The sequence below is a fragment of the Chiloscyllium plagiosum genome, chromosome 25 (assembly GCF_004010195.1).
Source record: "Chiloscyllium plagiosum isolate BGI_BamShark_2017 chromosome 25, ASM401019v2, whole genome shotgun sequence".
Taxonomy (NCBI): domain Eukaryota; kingdom Metazoa; phylum Chordata; class Chondrichthyes; order Orectolobiformes; family Hemiscylliidae; genus Chiloscyllium; species Chiloscyllium plagiosum.
In genome coordinates, this window is record NC_057734.1 from 24,842,049 (window position 1) to 24,857,701 (window position 15,653).

General features: G+C 39.0%; 1 protein-coding gene across 2 annotated transcripts in view; it reads right to left on the bottom strand.

Moving 5' to 3' along the window:
* The window catches only part of ift81 (intraflagellar transport 81 homolog), a 110,133-nt gene that overhangs the window by 19,005 nt on the left and 75,475 nt on the right, over positions 1 to 15,653 (bottom strand). For both annotated transcript variants that reach the window (XM_043715704.1, XM_043715705.1), the window contains exons 16-18: positions 15,374 to 15,445; positions 15,201 to 15,286; positions 14,481 to 14,526 (exon numbers count right to left, since the gene is read on the bottom strand). In XM_043715704.1, the coding sequence (XP_043571639.1) occupies positions 14,481 to 14,526; positions 15,201 to 15,286; positions 15,374 to 15,445 (204 nt within the window). The remainder of the gene's footprint in view (positions 1 to 14,480; positions 14,527 to 15,200; positions 15,287 to 15,373; positions 15,446 to 15,653) is intronic.

The window sequence follows — 15,653 nt, forward strand, 5'->3', positions numbered from 1 at the left end:
CAGTGAAATGAATTTATATTCATTACCCTATCGCCCAATCAAATTGCATGGCAGAGTTCTGCAGGTGGTCACCTAATAAATGTGCCAAAATGCTTCTTAGTATCCACATGCTGGTGTAATTTCTAATGAAAGAAAAAAGCTGCCAATTATAACTGAATGGGAACACAGCATATAACTTATTAAAAAAAAATATTTTTATTGAAATTTTTTTTCACAAAATTAGAAGTTACAAAAATATGAAAATATAGCATAACATTAAAGACAGTAATAAACACTAAACCAACTACTATATTATGCTACAAAAAAAATCAAAACTGCAATCATAGAGTCATAGAGATGTACAGCACGGAAACAGACTCTTCGGTCTAACTCGTCCATGCCGACCAGATATCCCAACCCAATCCAGACCCACCTGCCAGCAGCTGGCCCATATCCCTCCAAACCCTTTCTATTCATATACCCATCAGGTGCCTTTTAAATGTTGCAATTGTACTAGCCTCCACCACTTCCTCTGGCAGCTCATTCCATACACGTACCATCCTCTGAGTGAAAAAGTTGCCCTTTAGGTCTCTTTTGTATCTTTCCCCTCTCACCATAAACCTATGTCCTCTAGTCCTGGACTCCGCCAACCCAGGGAAAAGACTTTGTCTATTTATCCTATCCATGCTCCTCATGATTTTATAAACCACTATAAGGTCACCCCTCAGCCTCCGACACCTCCAGGGAAAACAGCCCTAGCCTATTCAACCTCTCCCTCTACCTCAAATCCTCCAACCCTGGCAACATCCTTGTAAATCTTTTCTGAATCCTTCCAAGTTTCACAACATCTTTCCGATAGGAAGGAGACCAGACTTGCACGCAATATTCCAACAGTGGCCTAAACTAATGTCCTGTACAGCCGCAACATGACCTCCCAACTCCTGTGCTCAATTCTCTGACCAATAAATGAAAGCATATCAATCCTTCTTCACTATTGTATCTACCTGCGACACCGCCTTCAAGGAGCTATGAACTTGCACTCCAAGGTCTCTTTGTTCAGCAACACTCCATAGGACCTTACCATTACGTGTATAAGTCCTGCTATGATTTGCTTTCCCAAAATGCAGCACCTCACATTTATCTAAATTAAACTCCACCTGCCACTTCTCAGCCCATTTGATCAAGATCCCATTGTAATCTGAGGGAACCTTTTTTGCTGTCCACTACACCTCCAATTTTGGTGTCATCTGCAAACTTACTAACTATACCTCTTATGCTCACATCCAAATCACTTATATAAATGATGAAACGTAGTGGACCCAGCACCAATCCTTGTGGCACTCCACTGGTCACAGACCCCAGTCTGAAAAACAACCCTCCACCACCACCCTCTGTCTTCTACCTTTTGAGACAATTCTGTGTCCAAATGGCGAGTTCTCCCTGTATTCCATGAGATCTAACTTTGCTAACCAGTCTCCCACGGGGAACCTTGTCGAACGCCTTACTGAAGTCCATATAGATCACATCTACTGCTCTGCCCTCATCAATACTCTTTGTTACTTCCTTAAAAACTCAATCAAGTTTGTGAGACATGATTTCACACAAATAAAGCCATGTTGACTATCCCCAATCAATCCTTGCCTTTCCAAATACATGTACATCCTGTCCCTCAGGACTCCTCCAACAACTTGCCCACCACAGACATCAGGCTCACTGGCCTATAGTTCCCTGGGTTGTCCTTACCGCCCTTGTTAAACAGTAGCACCACATTAGCCAACCTCCAATCTTCCGGCATCTCACCTGTGACTTTCAATGATACAAATATCTTAGTAAGAGGCCCAGCAATTCTTCTTTAGCTTCCCACAGAGTTCTAGTGTACATCTGATCAGGTCCTGGGGAATTATCCACTTTTATACATTTCAAGACATCCAGCACTTCCTCCTCTGTAATATGGACATTTTTCAAGATGTCACCATCTATTTCCCTCAATTCTATATCTTCCATGTCCTTTTCCACAGTAAATACTGATGCAAAATACTCGCTTAGTTTCTCCCCCATTTCCTGCGGCACCACAGAAAATCCGCCTTGCTGATCTTTGAGGGGCCCTATTTTCTCCCTAGTTACCCTTCTGTCATTAATGTATTTGTAAAAGCCCTTTGGATTCTTCTTAACTCTATTTGCCAAAGCCATCTCGTCCCCTTTTTGCCCGCCTGATTTCTCTCTTAAGTACATTCCTACTGCCTTTATACTCTTCTAAGGATTCACTCGATCTATCCTGTCTACACCTGACATAAACTTTCTTATTTTTCTTAATGAAACCCTCAGTTTCTTTCGTCATCCAGCATTCTCTATTACTAACAGCATTTCCTTTCACCCTAATAGAAATATATTTTCTCTGGACTCTCATTATCTCATTTCTGAAGGTTTCCCATTTTTCAGCCGTCCCTTTACCTGCGAACATCTGCCCCCAACCAGCTTTTGAAAGTTCTTGCCTTATACCATCAAAATTGGCCTTTCTCCACTTTAGAACTTCAACTTTTAGATCTGGTCTATCCTTTTCCATCACTATTTTAAAACTAATTGAATTCTGGTCGCTGGCCCCAAAGTGCTCCCCCACTGACAACTCAGTCACCTGCCCTGCCTTATTTCCCAAGAGTAGGTCAAGTTTTGCACCTTCTCTAGTAGGTACATTCACATACTGAATCAGAAAATTGTCCTGTACACACTTAACAAATTCCTCTCCATCTAAGCCCTTAACACAATGGCAGTCCCAGTCTATGTTTGGAAAGTTAAAATCCCCTACCATAACTACCCTATTATTCTTATAGATAGCTAAGATCTCCTTACAAATATGTTTCTCAATTTCCCTCTGATTATTAGGGGATCTAAATGTGGGTTTAATAATTGATGCTCTCGAAGGTTGAGAGCTATGGTCTTGTTGCACTGAGTGGCTTTACTTATTTACTTATTGATTTTTAATAAGTGGACGGGAAAAAGTTCTGGCTATAACAGCTACTCCTTTCTTGAGGTGTTTTAAGTGTTGGAGGTGATTTCCTTGAATTCCAGGAGCAGCAATTACTGTCTTGGGGGGGGGAAGGGACCCAGGGAGATAGTGAGGAAAGAAATCACTCTGAGACTGGTACAGTTGAGAACAAAGGCAAGTCAAGCAGTCAAGGTAGGCAGGGACAAAGCAGAGAACAAGTTAGGACTGATAAATTAAATTGCATTTATTTCAATGCAAGAGGCCTAACAAGGAAGGCAGATGAATTTAGGGAATTTGTTTGAAATTCTTCCTCTCATGGCATTAGGTTTATCAAATCAAACAATCGTGGATAGACAAAAACCCTAATCAAAATGGCTGACAGATCTGCTTCCAAATAATTCAAAAAGGGCTGCCATGTCATGTTTTCTGGTGCATCATATTTGTAAGAAGGTCTAAAGGAATGTGTTCCATAATTGACTAATGCCACCCCGACAAACCTGGGCGGGGAGGGGGGGCGGATTTCTCAGACATCCAGCACATCAGAATGTTCTTCCTCACACAAAAAGTGATAATTTTAAAATGCTTTTTCCCATCTACATCTGAGGGAGGTAAATCCCACAAACCCAGGAGCAAAGAGACCAGGTCCATCATGACTTTGATCCCCAAGACCCTCTCAATTACTCCTGCCACAGTGCTCCAATATGCGCAGAGTCTGTAGCAGGACCACCGACAATGAGTGAGAGTACCTGTGTTTATTTTACATTTGGGGCACATTGAAGATGCTCCCTGCTTACATTTTGCTAGACGATCTGGGGCCAGATGAGCCCTATGAAGAATCTTTAACTGCAGAGCATGGGTCCTTCAAAAAATTGAAATCCTCCTCACATTCTCACAAACATTCTCCCATGTTTCCGAAGTAATCTCGACTCCTAAATCTCTCTCCCAGACCTCACGTAGATGCTTGATGTTATCCAAGGAACCTCAACAAATCATAAAGAGTACTCACTGAAAGAGTGCTCTTAGCCGAAAGCAACCTCTTTTCCGTATCAGATAGACAACACTCAGTCAAGAGCATGGTCTCCTTTTGGATAAAATGAAAGAAATGGAAAAGGTCCCTACTTGACAATCCATATTTGTGAGTTATTTGATCAAATGACATCAAGTTTCACCCTGAAACACATTACCCAAACAAGCGACTCCATATCCGCCCAAAATGCAAACCCAGGATTCATTGTCCCTGGCCGGAAACCAGATATGCTAACTATGGGAGTGAGAAAAAATGTTTTAGACGTATTATCCTCTAACTGCCTCATTGCCCTCCATGCTTTGCAAGTGTTAGTAACTATTGGATTATGGCAATGTTCCACAACTGTCCCCATTTTGGCTAAAAACAGCAGGTTGAGAAGAGGACACTTCGTATGGGAGGCCTCAATGTCCTTCCATGTCCACTCCGAGTCCCCACAGGCCCAGTCATTTACAAAAGATAGGAGGGAGCTCAGTTGATATCTTCTAGTGTCTGGGAAATCTATTCCCCCCAATCCTTGGGGCAATTGCGGTTTTGCAAACTTAATAAGGGACCACTTAAAGCGCCAAATGAAAGAACTAAACCAGCCATTCAATTTCCGAAACGTTTACCTAGAAAAGAACAAAGGGAGCATCCTCAAAGGGTACAACAAGCGAGGAAGAACATTCATTTTGATAACAGTGATTTGACCCAATCATGATATTGGAAGGATCCGCCATTTTTGAAGGTCTTGTTTAATCTTGTCAAATAACTGAACAAAATTAGCCTTGAATAACTGATCAAAGCTAGAGGTAACAGAGAGGCTCAAGTAAAGAAAAACCTCCCTGTGCCCACTTAAAGGGGAACCCACCTTCCACATCAGGTATGCCCCTAACATCCCCCCCCCCACCGCCGCCCAATAGGTATAGCCTCCGACTTTGAAAAATTGATCTTGTAACCTGAGAAAAGACCAAATTAATTAATACAGTGTATCAAACAGGGCATCGAGACTGCTGGGTTTGAAAGAAAAATAAGAACATCATTCGCATATAGTGCAATCTTATGCACCTTTAATCCCACCTTTGGGGCAGCTATATTAGGGTCCTCATGAATGGTCTCTGCCAATGGCTCAATCACCAACGTGAAAAGCAAAGGTGAAAGGGGACAGCCTTGCCAACTGCCCCTACCAATGTTAAGATTGCCAGACCTTATACCAGTGGTGAGAATCGCCAGCAGAGGATCACCATAAAAGAACCCTCAACCATCAAGTAAACACTTCACCCAGGCCAAATCACTTCAGAGTATAAAAGAGATATGGCCATTCCACCCGATCAAATGCCTTCTCCGCATCCAAAGAGACACCAACTCTTGAACCAATCGCTGCTAGCACATTTGAATCATGTTAAGCAACCTCCTGACATTATTAGAGGATCTGCGATCCTTTATAAAGCACGCCTAATCTTCTTCAACAATAGAGGACAACATCCCCTCAACTTCAACGCCAAAGTCTGAGACAAAATTTTATAATCAGAATTTAAGAACAAGATACGTCTATAAGAATCACAGTCCTCCAGGGCCTTCCCTTTCTTGAGGATAAGAGAGATATTAGTCTCTCTCAAGGATGGCAGGAGGCAATCATGTCTATATACATGTCGAGCATCAGTCCTGACAGTATGTTTAAAAATTCTTTATAAAACTCACAGGACCGGGCGCCTTTCCACTCTGAAGTTGCCCCACTGCCTCCTGTGTCTCTTGTGCTGTTAATGAAGTACTAAGAAGAGAAGCCTGCTCAGCAGACACCCCCTGTAGATCCAAGTTCTTAAAAAAAAAGACTCCATTTTATCCCATCTATCCTCACAACATTCAGACTGATACAATTCAGAACAGAACCTCCAAAACATGGCATTGACCTTTTTAGCATTACAATTAAGAGTTCCATTCCCTTCCCTAATAGAAGCAATAAGTTGGGAGACATTCCTCTTCCGAACCAGATATGCCAAATATTTATCCAGACTACCACCATGCTCAAATAACCTTTGCTTTGCAAAGGAAAGTTTCTTCCTGGCTGTATGCATAAACATGGAGTTTAGGCAGATTGACAGGCTGTGGTCTGCTGCAGTTTAGTCACTAATGGTCCACTGTAATGTGCCATATCGGCTGCCTTCAATTGTGCCTCAAGCAGATGATGCTGCTGCTCTCCCTTCCATCACTTCTGCCTGGCCGAGTTTGAGATAGTTATCTGTCTAGCATAGGCCTTAGCAGTCTCCCAAAAATGGACAGATTTCTAGCTGTACCCAAGTTGGTGGCTAAAAATGCTTCAAATTCCCTAGAAAAGTACTCAACAAACTTGCTGTCCTTGAGGATGAAGGGATCCATTCGCCAGTAACGAGAGCTCATTGCATTACCCTTAATCTCAACCACTAAATATACTGCTGCATGATCAGGGATGACAATATTCCCAATTGAACAACATATCACTGAATCTAAAAGAGCTGCAGGAGTTAGGAAAAATCAATCCTTGCATGGCACTTACGACGATTGGAAAAGAATGTAAAGACCTTGCCCCTAGGATGAAGATGTCTCCAAGTGTCTACCAACCCCAGTTCCACACATAGATCACCCAACTGTTTAGACTGTGGAGAAAGCTTTGGGGCTTTTGGGCAATCTATCCATCACAGGATCCAAAAGGCAATTAAACTCCCCCCTATAATAATATGCCACAATGCAAAGGCCATCAGCTTAGATAGTGCATCAGTCAAAAATTTAAGGGGTTGGGCCAGAGGACAAGAGACATTCAAAATACTATATTCTCACCATGTATTAGAGCCTTAAGGATAACAAACTGACCATATTCATCTTTAACACAATCTATTAAATTAAATGGAAGATTCTTCCTGATGAATATGGTCAACTCCTGCTCTTGGTGTTAAAGGACGAGAAAAACACCCAATCAAACCCACCTTGCTGTAACTTAAAGTGTTCCTTGTCATTAAGGTGAGTCTCCTGCAACAGGGCAACATCCACCATCTCTTTTAAGGTTTGACAACATGTTTTTCATTTTAACTGGCGAATGGATTCTTCTAATATTCCAGGTGCACCATTTAAAAACACTACTAGCCACGATCCTTTACAACCACCTTTGAGTTGCCGAGAGCAAGAATCCGACTTACTGGGCATATTCAAAAGAAGACTCATGGAGTCCATTTACGAAAAACCAAAACACTAAACTAACTGCAAAACACAAATGGGGAAACTCTACTGCTGCCCATAGAGGGCACTTACACCTCCCATGCAAATCTCCATTCCCCTTTCCACCCCAGACCCAAGCAATAGAAGGAAACAGGCAAAATAACGAGTGCTCTGCCCACCCCCAACTATATACCAACTCCAGTCCTAATCGGAAAAAAAACACCAACAGCAGCTTCTTTAAGAAAAGGGTAACATTACAAGAAGCATAGTAAGAAAATAAAACCAAACATTATTGTCCAGGATATTAATTTCTTTGAATTATTTTAAACTGTCCAAGAAATTTTTCACTTGTTCCAGGGAGTCAAATGACCACACTGTCTCCTCGTGCGTAATACGAAGCACCGCTGAGTATCTCATCGAATATTGAATCCCAAGGTCCCTTAATTTTCTCTTGACCTCATCAAATGATTTCATTTTATAGATCTCCGCCGCAGAAGATTTCTGGAAAAACATTATCTTAGTTCCCTGTTAAGCCAGGGCTGGTGGATCTTTCTCCATCCTTCTAGAAGATTCTAGTCCCCTCTACTTGTCCCTGCAGCTTTGAAATTGTATCAGGACCAGATGGGGGCGCTGATTCAGAACAGATCTGTGCACCGCAACCCGGTGAGCTCTGTGAATCTTCACCTGGTCTGCCTCGGCATCTCAGCTAAGAAAGCGTGGCAGCCAGTATTCAAAAGCATGCTAGCTGCCCATCTTCCACTCCCTTCTGCAGCCCAACGACCCAGATATTTTTCCTTCTACCTTGATTTTCCAGATGATCAACCTTTCAGTCAAGATCTGTTTTTCAAGGGTCTGGATCTGCCTCACCGAGGACTCTGATGCCGCTCGACCTCTTCAATTTGCTTCCCTGGCCGTTCCAACTCCTTCTCGTGCTTTTGTATCATGACCAAAATCAGCTCCAGCCGAGTATGATAGTCTTCCATCAACTCCCTGATCATCCCTCGGATTGCCAGGAGTCCTTCAGCGATGTTCTACTGTGCAGGTACCTCTTTCACAGCTGCCGAGGGAGCTGCAGCTGCATCCACAGGCACGCATGACGCATTTGGCAAGTCTCCTGTTTGTTGGGGCTTGGCTGTATGCTTTCCTTTCTCATCCGCGCTTGCTCAAAAAGAATTTACTATCTTGCTCAAAAAGATAGTTGAACCTCAACTATCTGAACATCAACCGTCCAAATATGGACCATCCAAACAAGATCTCAAGGCCCTGCAAAAACTGCACCAAGCAACCAGCATTCAGTTATCAGTTTAATGGCATTATGTCATGAATTGCCAGATAATTGAGAGGTGAATTGCTGGATAATCGAGAGACACTCAAGACAACTGGCACTCATGGATTACCACTTGTTTCCAGCCACCCAAACTCCCCGTCCATCCTACTCAAACAATCGAGGCTTCACTGCAAATGGATTTAATGGTCTCATAACCATTTAACATCAATCTCTGAAAAAAGATAAGGTTGGGGGAGGTGTAAAAATATCACAACTACCGGGTTGGGGTGCAGAGCTCAGCAAGGCAGATCTGCTCAGATTGCCACCATCTTGGATCCCAGTGTATCACTTTTAATGCTTAAAAAAAGCTCATCTAATGAAGGATCACGCACTGGTTTCAGTTATCACAGCTGACATGTTGCCCTTGTCAATGGTTACAAATTCATCATAAATTGGAGTGGCACAGTCTTGCTTTCAAGTAAACTCAAGGTGTACTCTGCAATGAAACATACTATTGAATAATAAATTTATACATTTACAACTTGCTTACAAAGTGTAGGTTACAGATAAACTAAGTTTGTTTTCTGTAGTTCAACTGCTATTATAAGCATTGCTGAGTCCTGGTTCTCAGATACAGAAACTGGGAAATAAAGAGATGTTATTTCAGGCTACTCCTTTGACTTGTTAGATTGTTGATTAGCTTAAACTTGTTGCGCAAGTTCTTTAGGACCCTCAGACAACTTTGCAATAATTTCATGGAGCTAGTCCTCACTGGGCAGAGTGTAGGTGGAGTTAAGGGAGAAAGACAGAAAAATATGGATAGCTAGGCAGAAGCCTGAAGTATGGCTACGTGAATGTTAGAAACGTATAGAGAAACAGGTGAAGTAGACCGACAAGCTTTAGCCAGTACTTTATGAATTTTTCTTAATCGTAAGATTAGAGCTTGATATATCTTGAATATCATATGTTGTAGTAATTTGTCTTAGTATTTAATAAACCAGTCTGTCTTGTACCCATTCTCATGGCTATGGACCAAAAACCAACAAAAGATGGTGGTAGTGACAGGATCAGCCACCTAGAAAATCATGGCATCAATGAAAATCAAAAAATGGACCTGACATAATTTGAAGAGAGCTGAAAATGTGTTGCTGGAAAAGCGCAGCAGGTCAGGCAGCATCCAAGGAACAGGAGAATCGACGTATCGGGCATAAGCCCTTCTTCAATAATTTGAAGAGAAGAAATTAAAAAGTAACTTTTTCAAACAGAAGTTAAATAAATTCTTCAGAAACAGGCTTAAAGAAAGAATGATTTATTCGAATTCAGCATTTTGGAACCCTACCAGTTAATTTAGTTAAATGTTCATTATTTTGACAGTTTGAACGGGTAACTGAAGTTTTACTCAGCAACTATGAAGTTTTGAGGAGAAAGTGAGGTCTGCAGATGCTGGAGATCAGAGCTGAAAATGTGTTGCTGGAAAAGCGCAGCAGGTCAGGCAGCATCCAGGGAACAGGAGAATCGACGTTTCGGGCATAAGTCCTGAAGAAGGGCTTATGCCCGAAACGTCGATTCTCCTGTTCCCTGGATGCTGCCTGACCTGCTGCGCTTTTCCAGCAACACATTTTCAACTATGAAGTTTTACCAATTTTAATCACTAAAGTGCATCAGAAGTTATAAATGCAAGCAAAGTGTCAAACATTATAAAATTTGGCATGGAAACACCTCAGACTCAGGAAAAAAAAGTGGTGTGAATGACATCACAGCTGAATGACATCGCATCAGCCATCTTTGATATCAAAAAAATCAAAGAATCTTATTGAATCATACTATTTTGAGAATATTTCTACCCACACGTCTTTTAGAAGTTCTTCAGTCATCATGGAAAAGGAATATCTTCATCTATGTCCAAGAAGGCATTATATTGATAAAGGAAAACTAAATGTTATATTGAAAACAGCATTTAGAGCAGCCAAAACTTTAACAGTTTTCAGGATTAGTACAACAAAACTTCCACCATAATGAAGATTCAACAATGTTAATCAACTAAGGCAACAAAATTATGTTCTACAAGGAGATCAAAATCCTAATAATGACTATCTAGATCAACAAAATAAACTTCAAGTGCCTATCAATATTCAAGTGAATGCAACATCTGTATTGATGTGTGAGAAAAATTCAAGTTAGCAGATCTATTTGCAAATGTACAGCAAACTGAATGTGGAATGAATAAATTCTTAAGATTTTGAAAAGCTTCAGGATCAGATACCAAATCATATGCTGAACATGTTAGCATGTGTGGCTATCATATGGAAAGAACATCTGATCACAGACAACAGATCAATGAGAAACAAATTACAGATGACAACCTTCTAACAGCTTTTGATTAATATTTCACCTCGAGGACAAATAGGATATTGGCAGGTTATGCTTCAATAGCAGTAGCAACTCTCAGGACAGCCTGTAAATGGCTTAACTAATTATATACATTTATATCTAAACCATGCAATGATGGAAACTTACAACAAAAAATAATTTTTGACAGAAGTATTGTAGATCTCTTGGATAAAGCAGTCACAAATTAAATCAAAAGGGTCCAATCTAGAGTGAGCAGTCCACAAATCAGTGGATACAGAGTTTAGAAAATTGTTCAAGAAGCATTATACAATAAATTCCATTTACTGCAAAACATTGATTACTTAAAGCATGAAAGAGCTTTTAACCAGAGGAGACAGACTTCTCTGCAGAAAATATATTACATATGCTAATATCATAGCAAAATCTTAAACAATTGAATGCTATTGTTCCTTATCACAGGTATGGTTCTAAAAGCTCACATCATTGGAGACCAACTTTTCCAGCCTTACACCAACAATATATTCATTGTAGGAAAGGAGGTAATTTCTTGAAGCTGCACTATCGTCTAAAGAACATACCAAGTATCAAGCCAAATCATTACCAAGCCAACACATGTTCATTCATATCTTCAAACAGAATCTTGAAAAACAAGTCAGCACCGAAAAGTAACATATGAAGAACAACTATCTACTGTTGTGACACAAAGACAGATGACCAAATCAAATCAGCCTCCCTAACTCTGAACTCATAACACAGTAAAATTAAAACCTTCAAAGACCCTCAAATTTGACTCCAATTGTTCCCAACCAGAGTTTTTGAATAACCAATACCAGACTTTGTGAATAACTGATACCAGACATCAGGTTTACAGTTTAAACAGATTTAACAATACATTAATAATGCTAAAAATCACACAACACCAGGTTATTGTCCAATAGGTTTAACTGGAAGCAGTGGCTTTCGGAGCGCTGCTCTTTCATCAGGTGATTGTGTACTCCACAACCACCTGAAGGAGCAGTGCTCTGAAAGCTAGTGCTTCCAATTAAATGTGTTGGATTATAACCTGGTTTTGCGTGATTCTTAACTTTGTACACCCCAGTCCAACACCGGCATCTCCAAATCATTATTAATAATGCAGTAGCTTTAGCAGAGCAAAATTAAACAATAGGATAATCTAATTAACATCTATGATTTAAGCCCAATCATGTTTGATTCTACCTCCCCAATTTCTCATAAACAGACACAGTCAACAGTCACAGTTAAGAAATAAATCAAAAAGGGGAAAAAAAAATGTAACTGGCCAGTTCACTTAAGCAGATTCCACGATCTGCAACATCTTAGGCATATAGGATTGCATCTTGCTTGGTTTCCGAAAACACTGATGCATATACTTAGCTTCCAGTAGTTTCCAAGGACTATTAATTTAGTTATTATAACTGAGATTCTAAATTGATAAGAAGAGGATAATTAAGGAGCAATCAAACTTCTATCCTGTAGTTATGGAAGCCAAATTCCTTCTGATCTAAACATACTTCAAAAATCAGTTCAAATTCTGGCTTCTCTTTGTTGGGCTGTTTGTCACCCTGTAAGGCTCCTGTTACCATTCAAATATGTGCCATGTGTTTCAACATAATGCCTCTCCAGAGTTGAAGTATCTATAGGATACTTTTAACAAGAATCAACCTACAATTAACATTTTGCCAGGCCTCATAAACAAATACTATTGAGTTTGTTCTCTTATTTTTAAAAAAACAAGCTGCTGCTCACAGTCCAAAGGTCACCTTCAGCTCTGAGTTCACATTTCACAGCTCTAAACTAAACTGATAAAAACTAAAAGTAAAACAATGAAAAATTAGTTTGACTTCTGACACTATAGATGAATAATATCACTCTGTTATTGGAGAATTAGCACCATGACCAATCTATATTCAAATGACTGAGAAGAAACAACTTAACTTCCCAATACATCTTGCAGTTGTAAACTCTTCAGCAATCATGGCTGACCTAACAGAAGCCATCAGAGAAAAAACACACTCATCAACTTTACCTCAAAGTGTTTCAAAACCTTGTCATAGACTTCTCACCTACTTACTGACAAAAATGAAAAGACTTCGGGAAGAGTGAGAGATACATTATCAGGAAAATGTGTATTGTAAAACCTTGTGAAAATAAATAATCTGGGTAGTTCATTTGAGCATGCATATGAATGCTAATGAAATTATCTTTTTCAGGGAGAAAATAGTTGGGGAAGAGGTGCCATGTAAGGTCTTTAAGATCCTGGACCATACTTGTGATGATGTCACAGAGATGCTTTTCACTTGGCAGAAGTGATGTGTGAGCAGAGTTAAGGGAGAAGTAGAAAAGCACATGGAGAACCAGGAAGAAGCTCAAATCTAGCCTTGGGAATGCTAGAAACACATGCAGAAAACACATTGGGTAGACTAACTAGCATTACGTGAAATGGAATATGGAATAGTCTATAGAATAGTTTTTCAATAAATTAATAATAAAATTAGAGCTGGTATATCTCTGAATACCATGCATTATAGTATATATTAATATTGAATAAACAATGTTAGAAAGAACTTCAAGCCTGAAGACAATTCTTGACTTTGCCTTCATCTCAACCTTGAATTCAAACTTATGAATATGGGCATAAAACCGTGCAAAAGGTAGCCTTTCAATAAAACTTTAAACACATTTTAAAAATTCACCATTGTATGTTGGTTCAGTAACACAAGTGTAGCAGCTGCCTCCAAATGCATTGGTTGTAGATTTGAAAAGCAGTGCTGCTCCAGTGTTCAAAATCATCTGTTCTCCTTGTGCTCAGTAGATTAATGGAAAATTTGGTATCTTCATCGTATGCACTAGGCATGCTTTATAAAGAGTCTTAAATTTTAACTGTCTTAAACTCAAAGTACCTTGTTCAACTAGATAAAAAGTTAATTTTTTTTGACAGTAGCACTTGTAGTAGATTATCCATTATGCACTCAAGGACTTTAAAAATGGAAATAAAATATTAAACAGTTGATAAAATTAGAGTCTAGAAAGTTAAAATAAAAATCTAGAAAAGAATTTGGAAGTAGGTAATATTATTTTACTTTCCTATTTTAATTTTAAAATAACTTCAATTCATGCGGATCACAATTTCAGATTCTTCGTGGGCAGCTAGATTATTTTAGGAAACTCAAATAATCTAGTTTTCAACCATACATGGGAAAAGTAAAATGAGCAAGAAGTCAAAGAAACCTTAGTCCCAGGTCCAAGTGCATATGAATCTGCGTCAGCATCAAACTCATCTGGGAATAATCACATGCCACCCTAAACAAATGCAGTTCAGTCTAGCTGCATGTTGCAAATTAGTATTCTTACATCCTGATAAAAGCTCAACAGATTCTGAGGTTTAAGTTAACAGGAACACACAACTAATTATTTATCACTACTGTACAATTTTTTATTGCAGCCATTTAAAATAGAATGTGTTGTTATAAATGACATGCCCTGTTGCTGCAGTTCATATTTAAAATCACAACTGCTGATGTTGCCTCCTCTCAAGCGATTAGTTACTGATGACAACAGCTATGAATGTTTTTTTTCTGATATAGCTGTGCCAAGACTTCTGGACAGCTGGCTGGATTCTTACTTGTTAGTTGAGATAAAATACAATATTTTTCTTTACATAGTCCATTTTACAGAAAGAGACTCACCTTTCCCAGATTTTCTTGCTCAAGGATATTTCGATTGTACTGCTCTCTAAATAAAAATTCACAAATTAATAAATTAATAATCATTGTATTGCTTTTGATCATTATTCCACTGGAAATGGCAAATCATTACATAACAATGCTGAAATGTAGCCTCACTATTAGAATAGCTGAGTATTTAGATAGGACTAATCATTCATTTTCTTTAAGTTTGGAAAACAATTTCAGTGCTGGTGACTCTACCAGTGTGTCAAAATGTGCAATATAATTTGAATTGTTCATATTGACAGATTTAAAATGCTTCCTTATGAAGATGTAAAGCTATATTTTGTTTTAGAGATTGTTTCCTAGAGAATTATCCTTTCAAATAAACAACCATATTAACAAGCCTTTTTACACCAAGAATAGCTTGGTTATTTAAGTTTCTTACAGCTTTACAATTGGAAAGCACTTTGTACTATTCATTTTATGCACTTTCACCAGTGAGAAAACGATGATTCCTTATTTTCCACAAGTTTTCTTTCTACTGTGAAATGCAATGGATGTGTAACTAAGCAGGACAGTTTTCTTGAGGAAGGAGACATCAAAACAGTGCCAAGGTTTGATAAATGTGTTAAAAATAAATTGACCCATGGCTCAACAGTCATAACATGAATATCTTTAAAAAGACAAGCTCAGCAATGTAATATGTGTATAAAAACATGTTTGAATCTATGCATTTACCTTAAGGCTTTTCTTCTTTCTTGTGGATCTGCAGAAACATATAGTTTCATTTCATCAGAAGCTCGTTGTATCTGCTTTTCAGCGATCTGTTTCAACAGAAGACAATTTATACACCTGCAAGACTTATTGAGATCAATGTTTATTCATTGTAATTTATCCATATGGGCAGTTACCTTTTTCAAACAGTTGATGTAATGGTATCTAGTTTCCTCCTGCCCACATTCCTCTCTGAGCCCTTGGACTTCCTGCCAATGTTTTAAATTTAAGAATTACTTTACATGGTAGTTATATCACACATCATATGCTCCCCTTTCCATTGAATAATGTATAAAATGAAAATCGTACATTAATCTATTATGGCATTGCAAGTAGTTGTGTGTAAACAATGGTACTTGTTATAAAAATATTTTTCTGAATAATAAAGCATAGTAAACATAATAAAGCCTATGAATA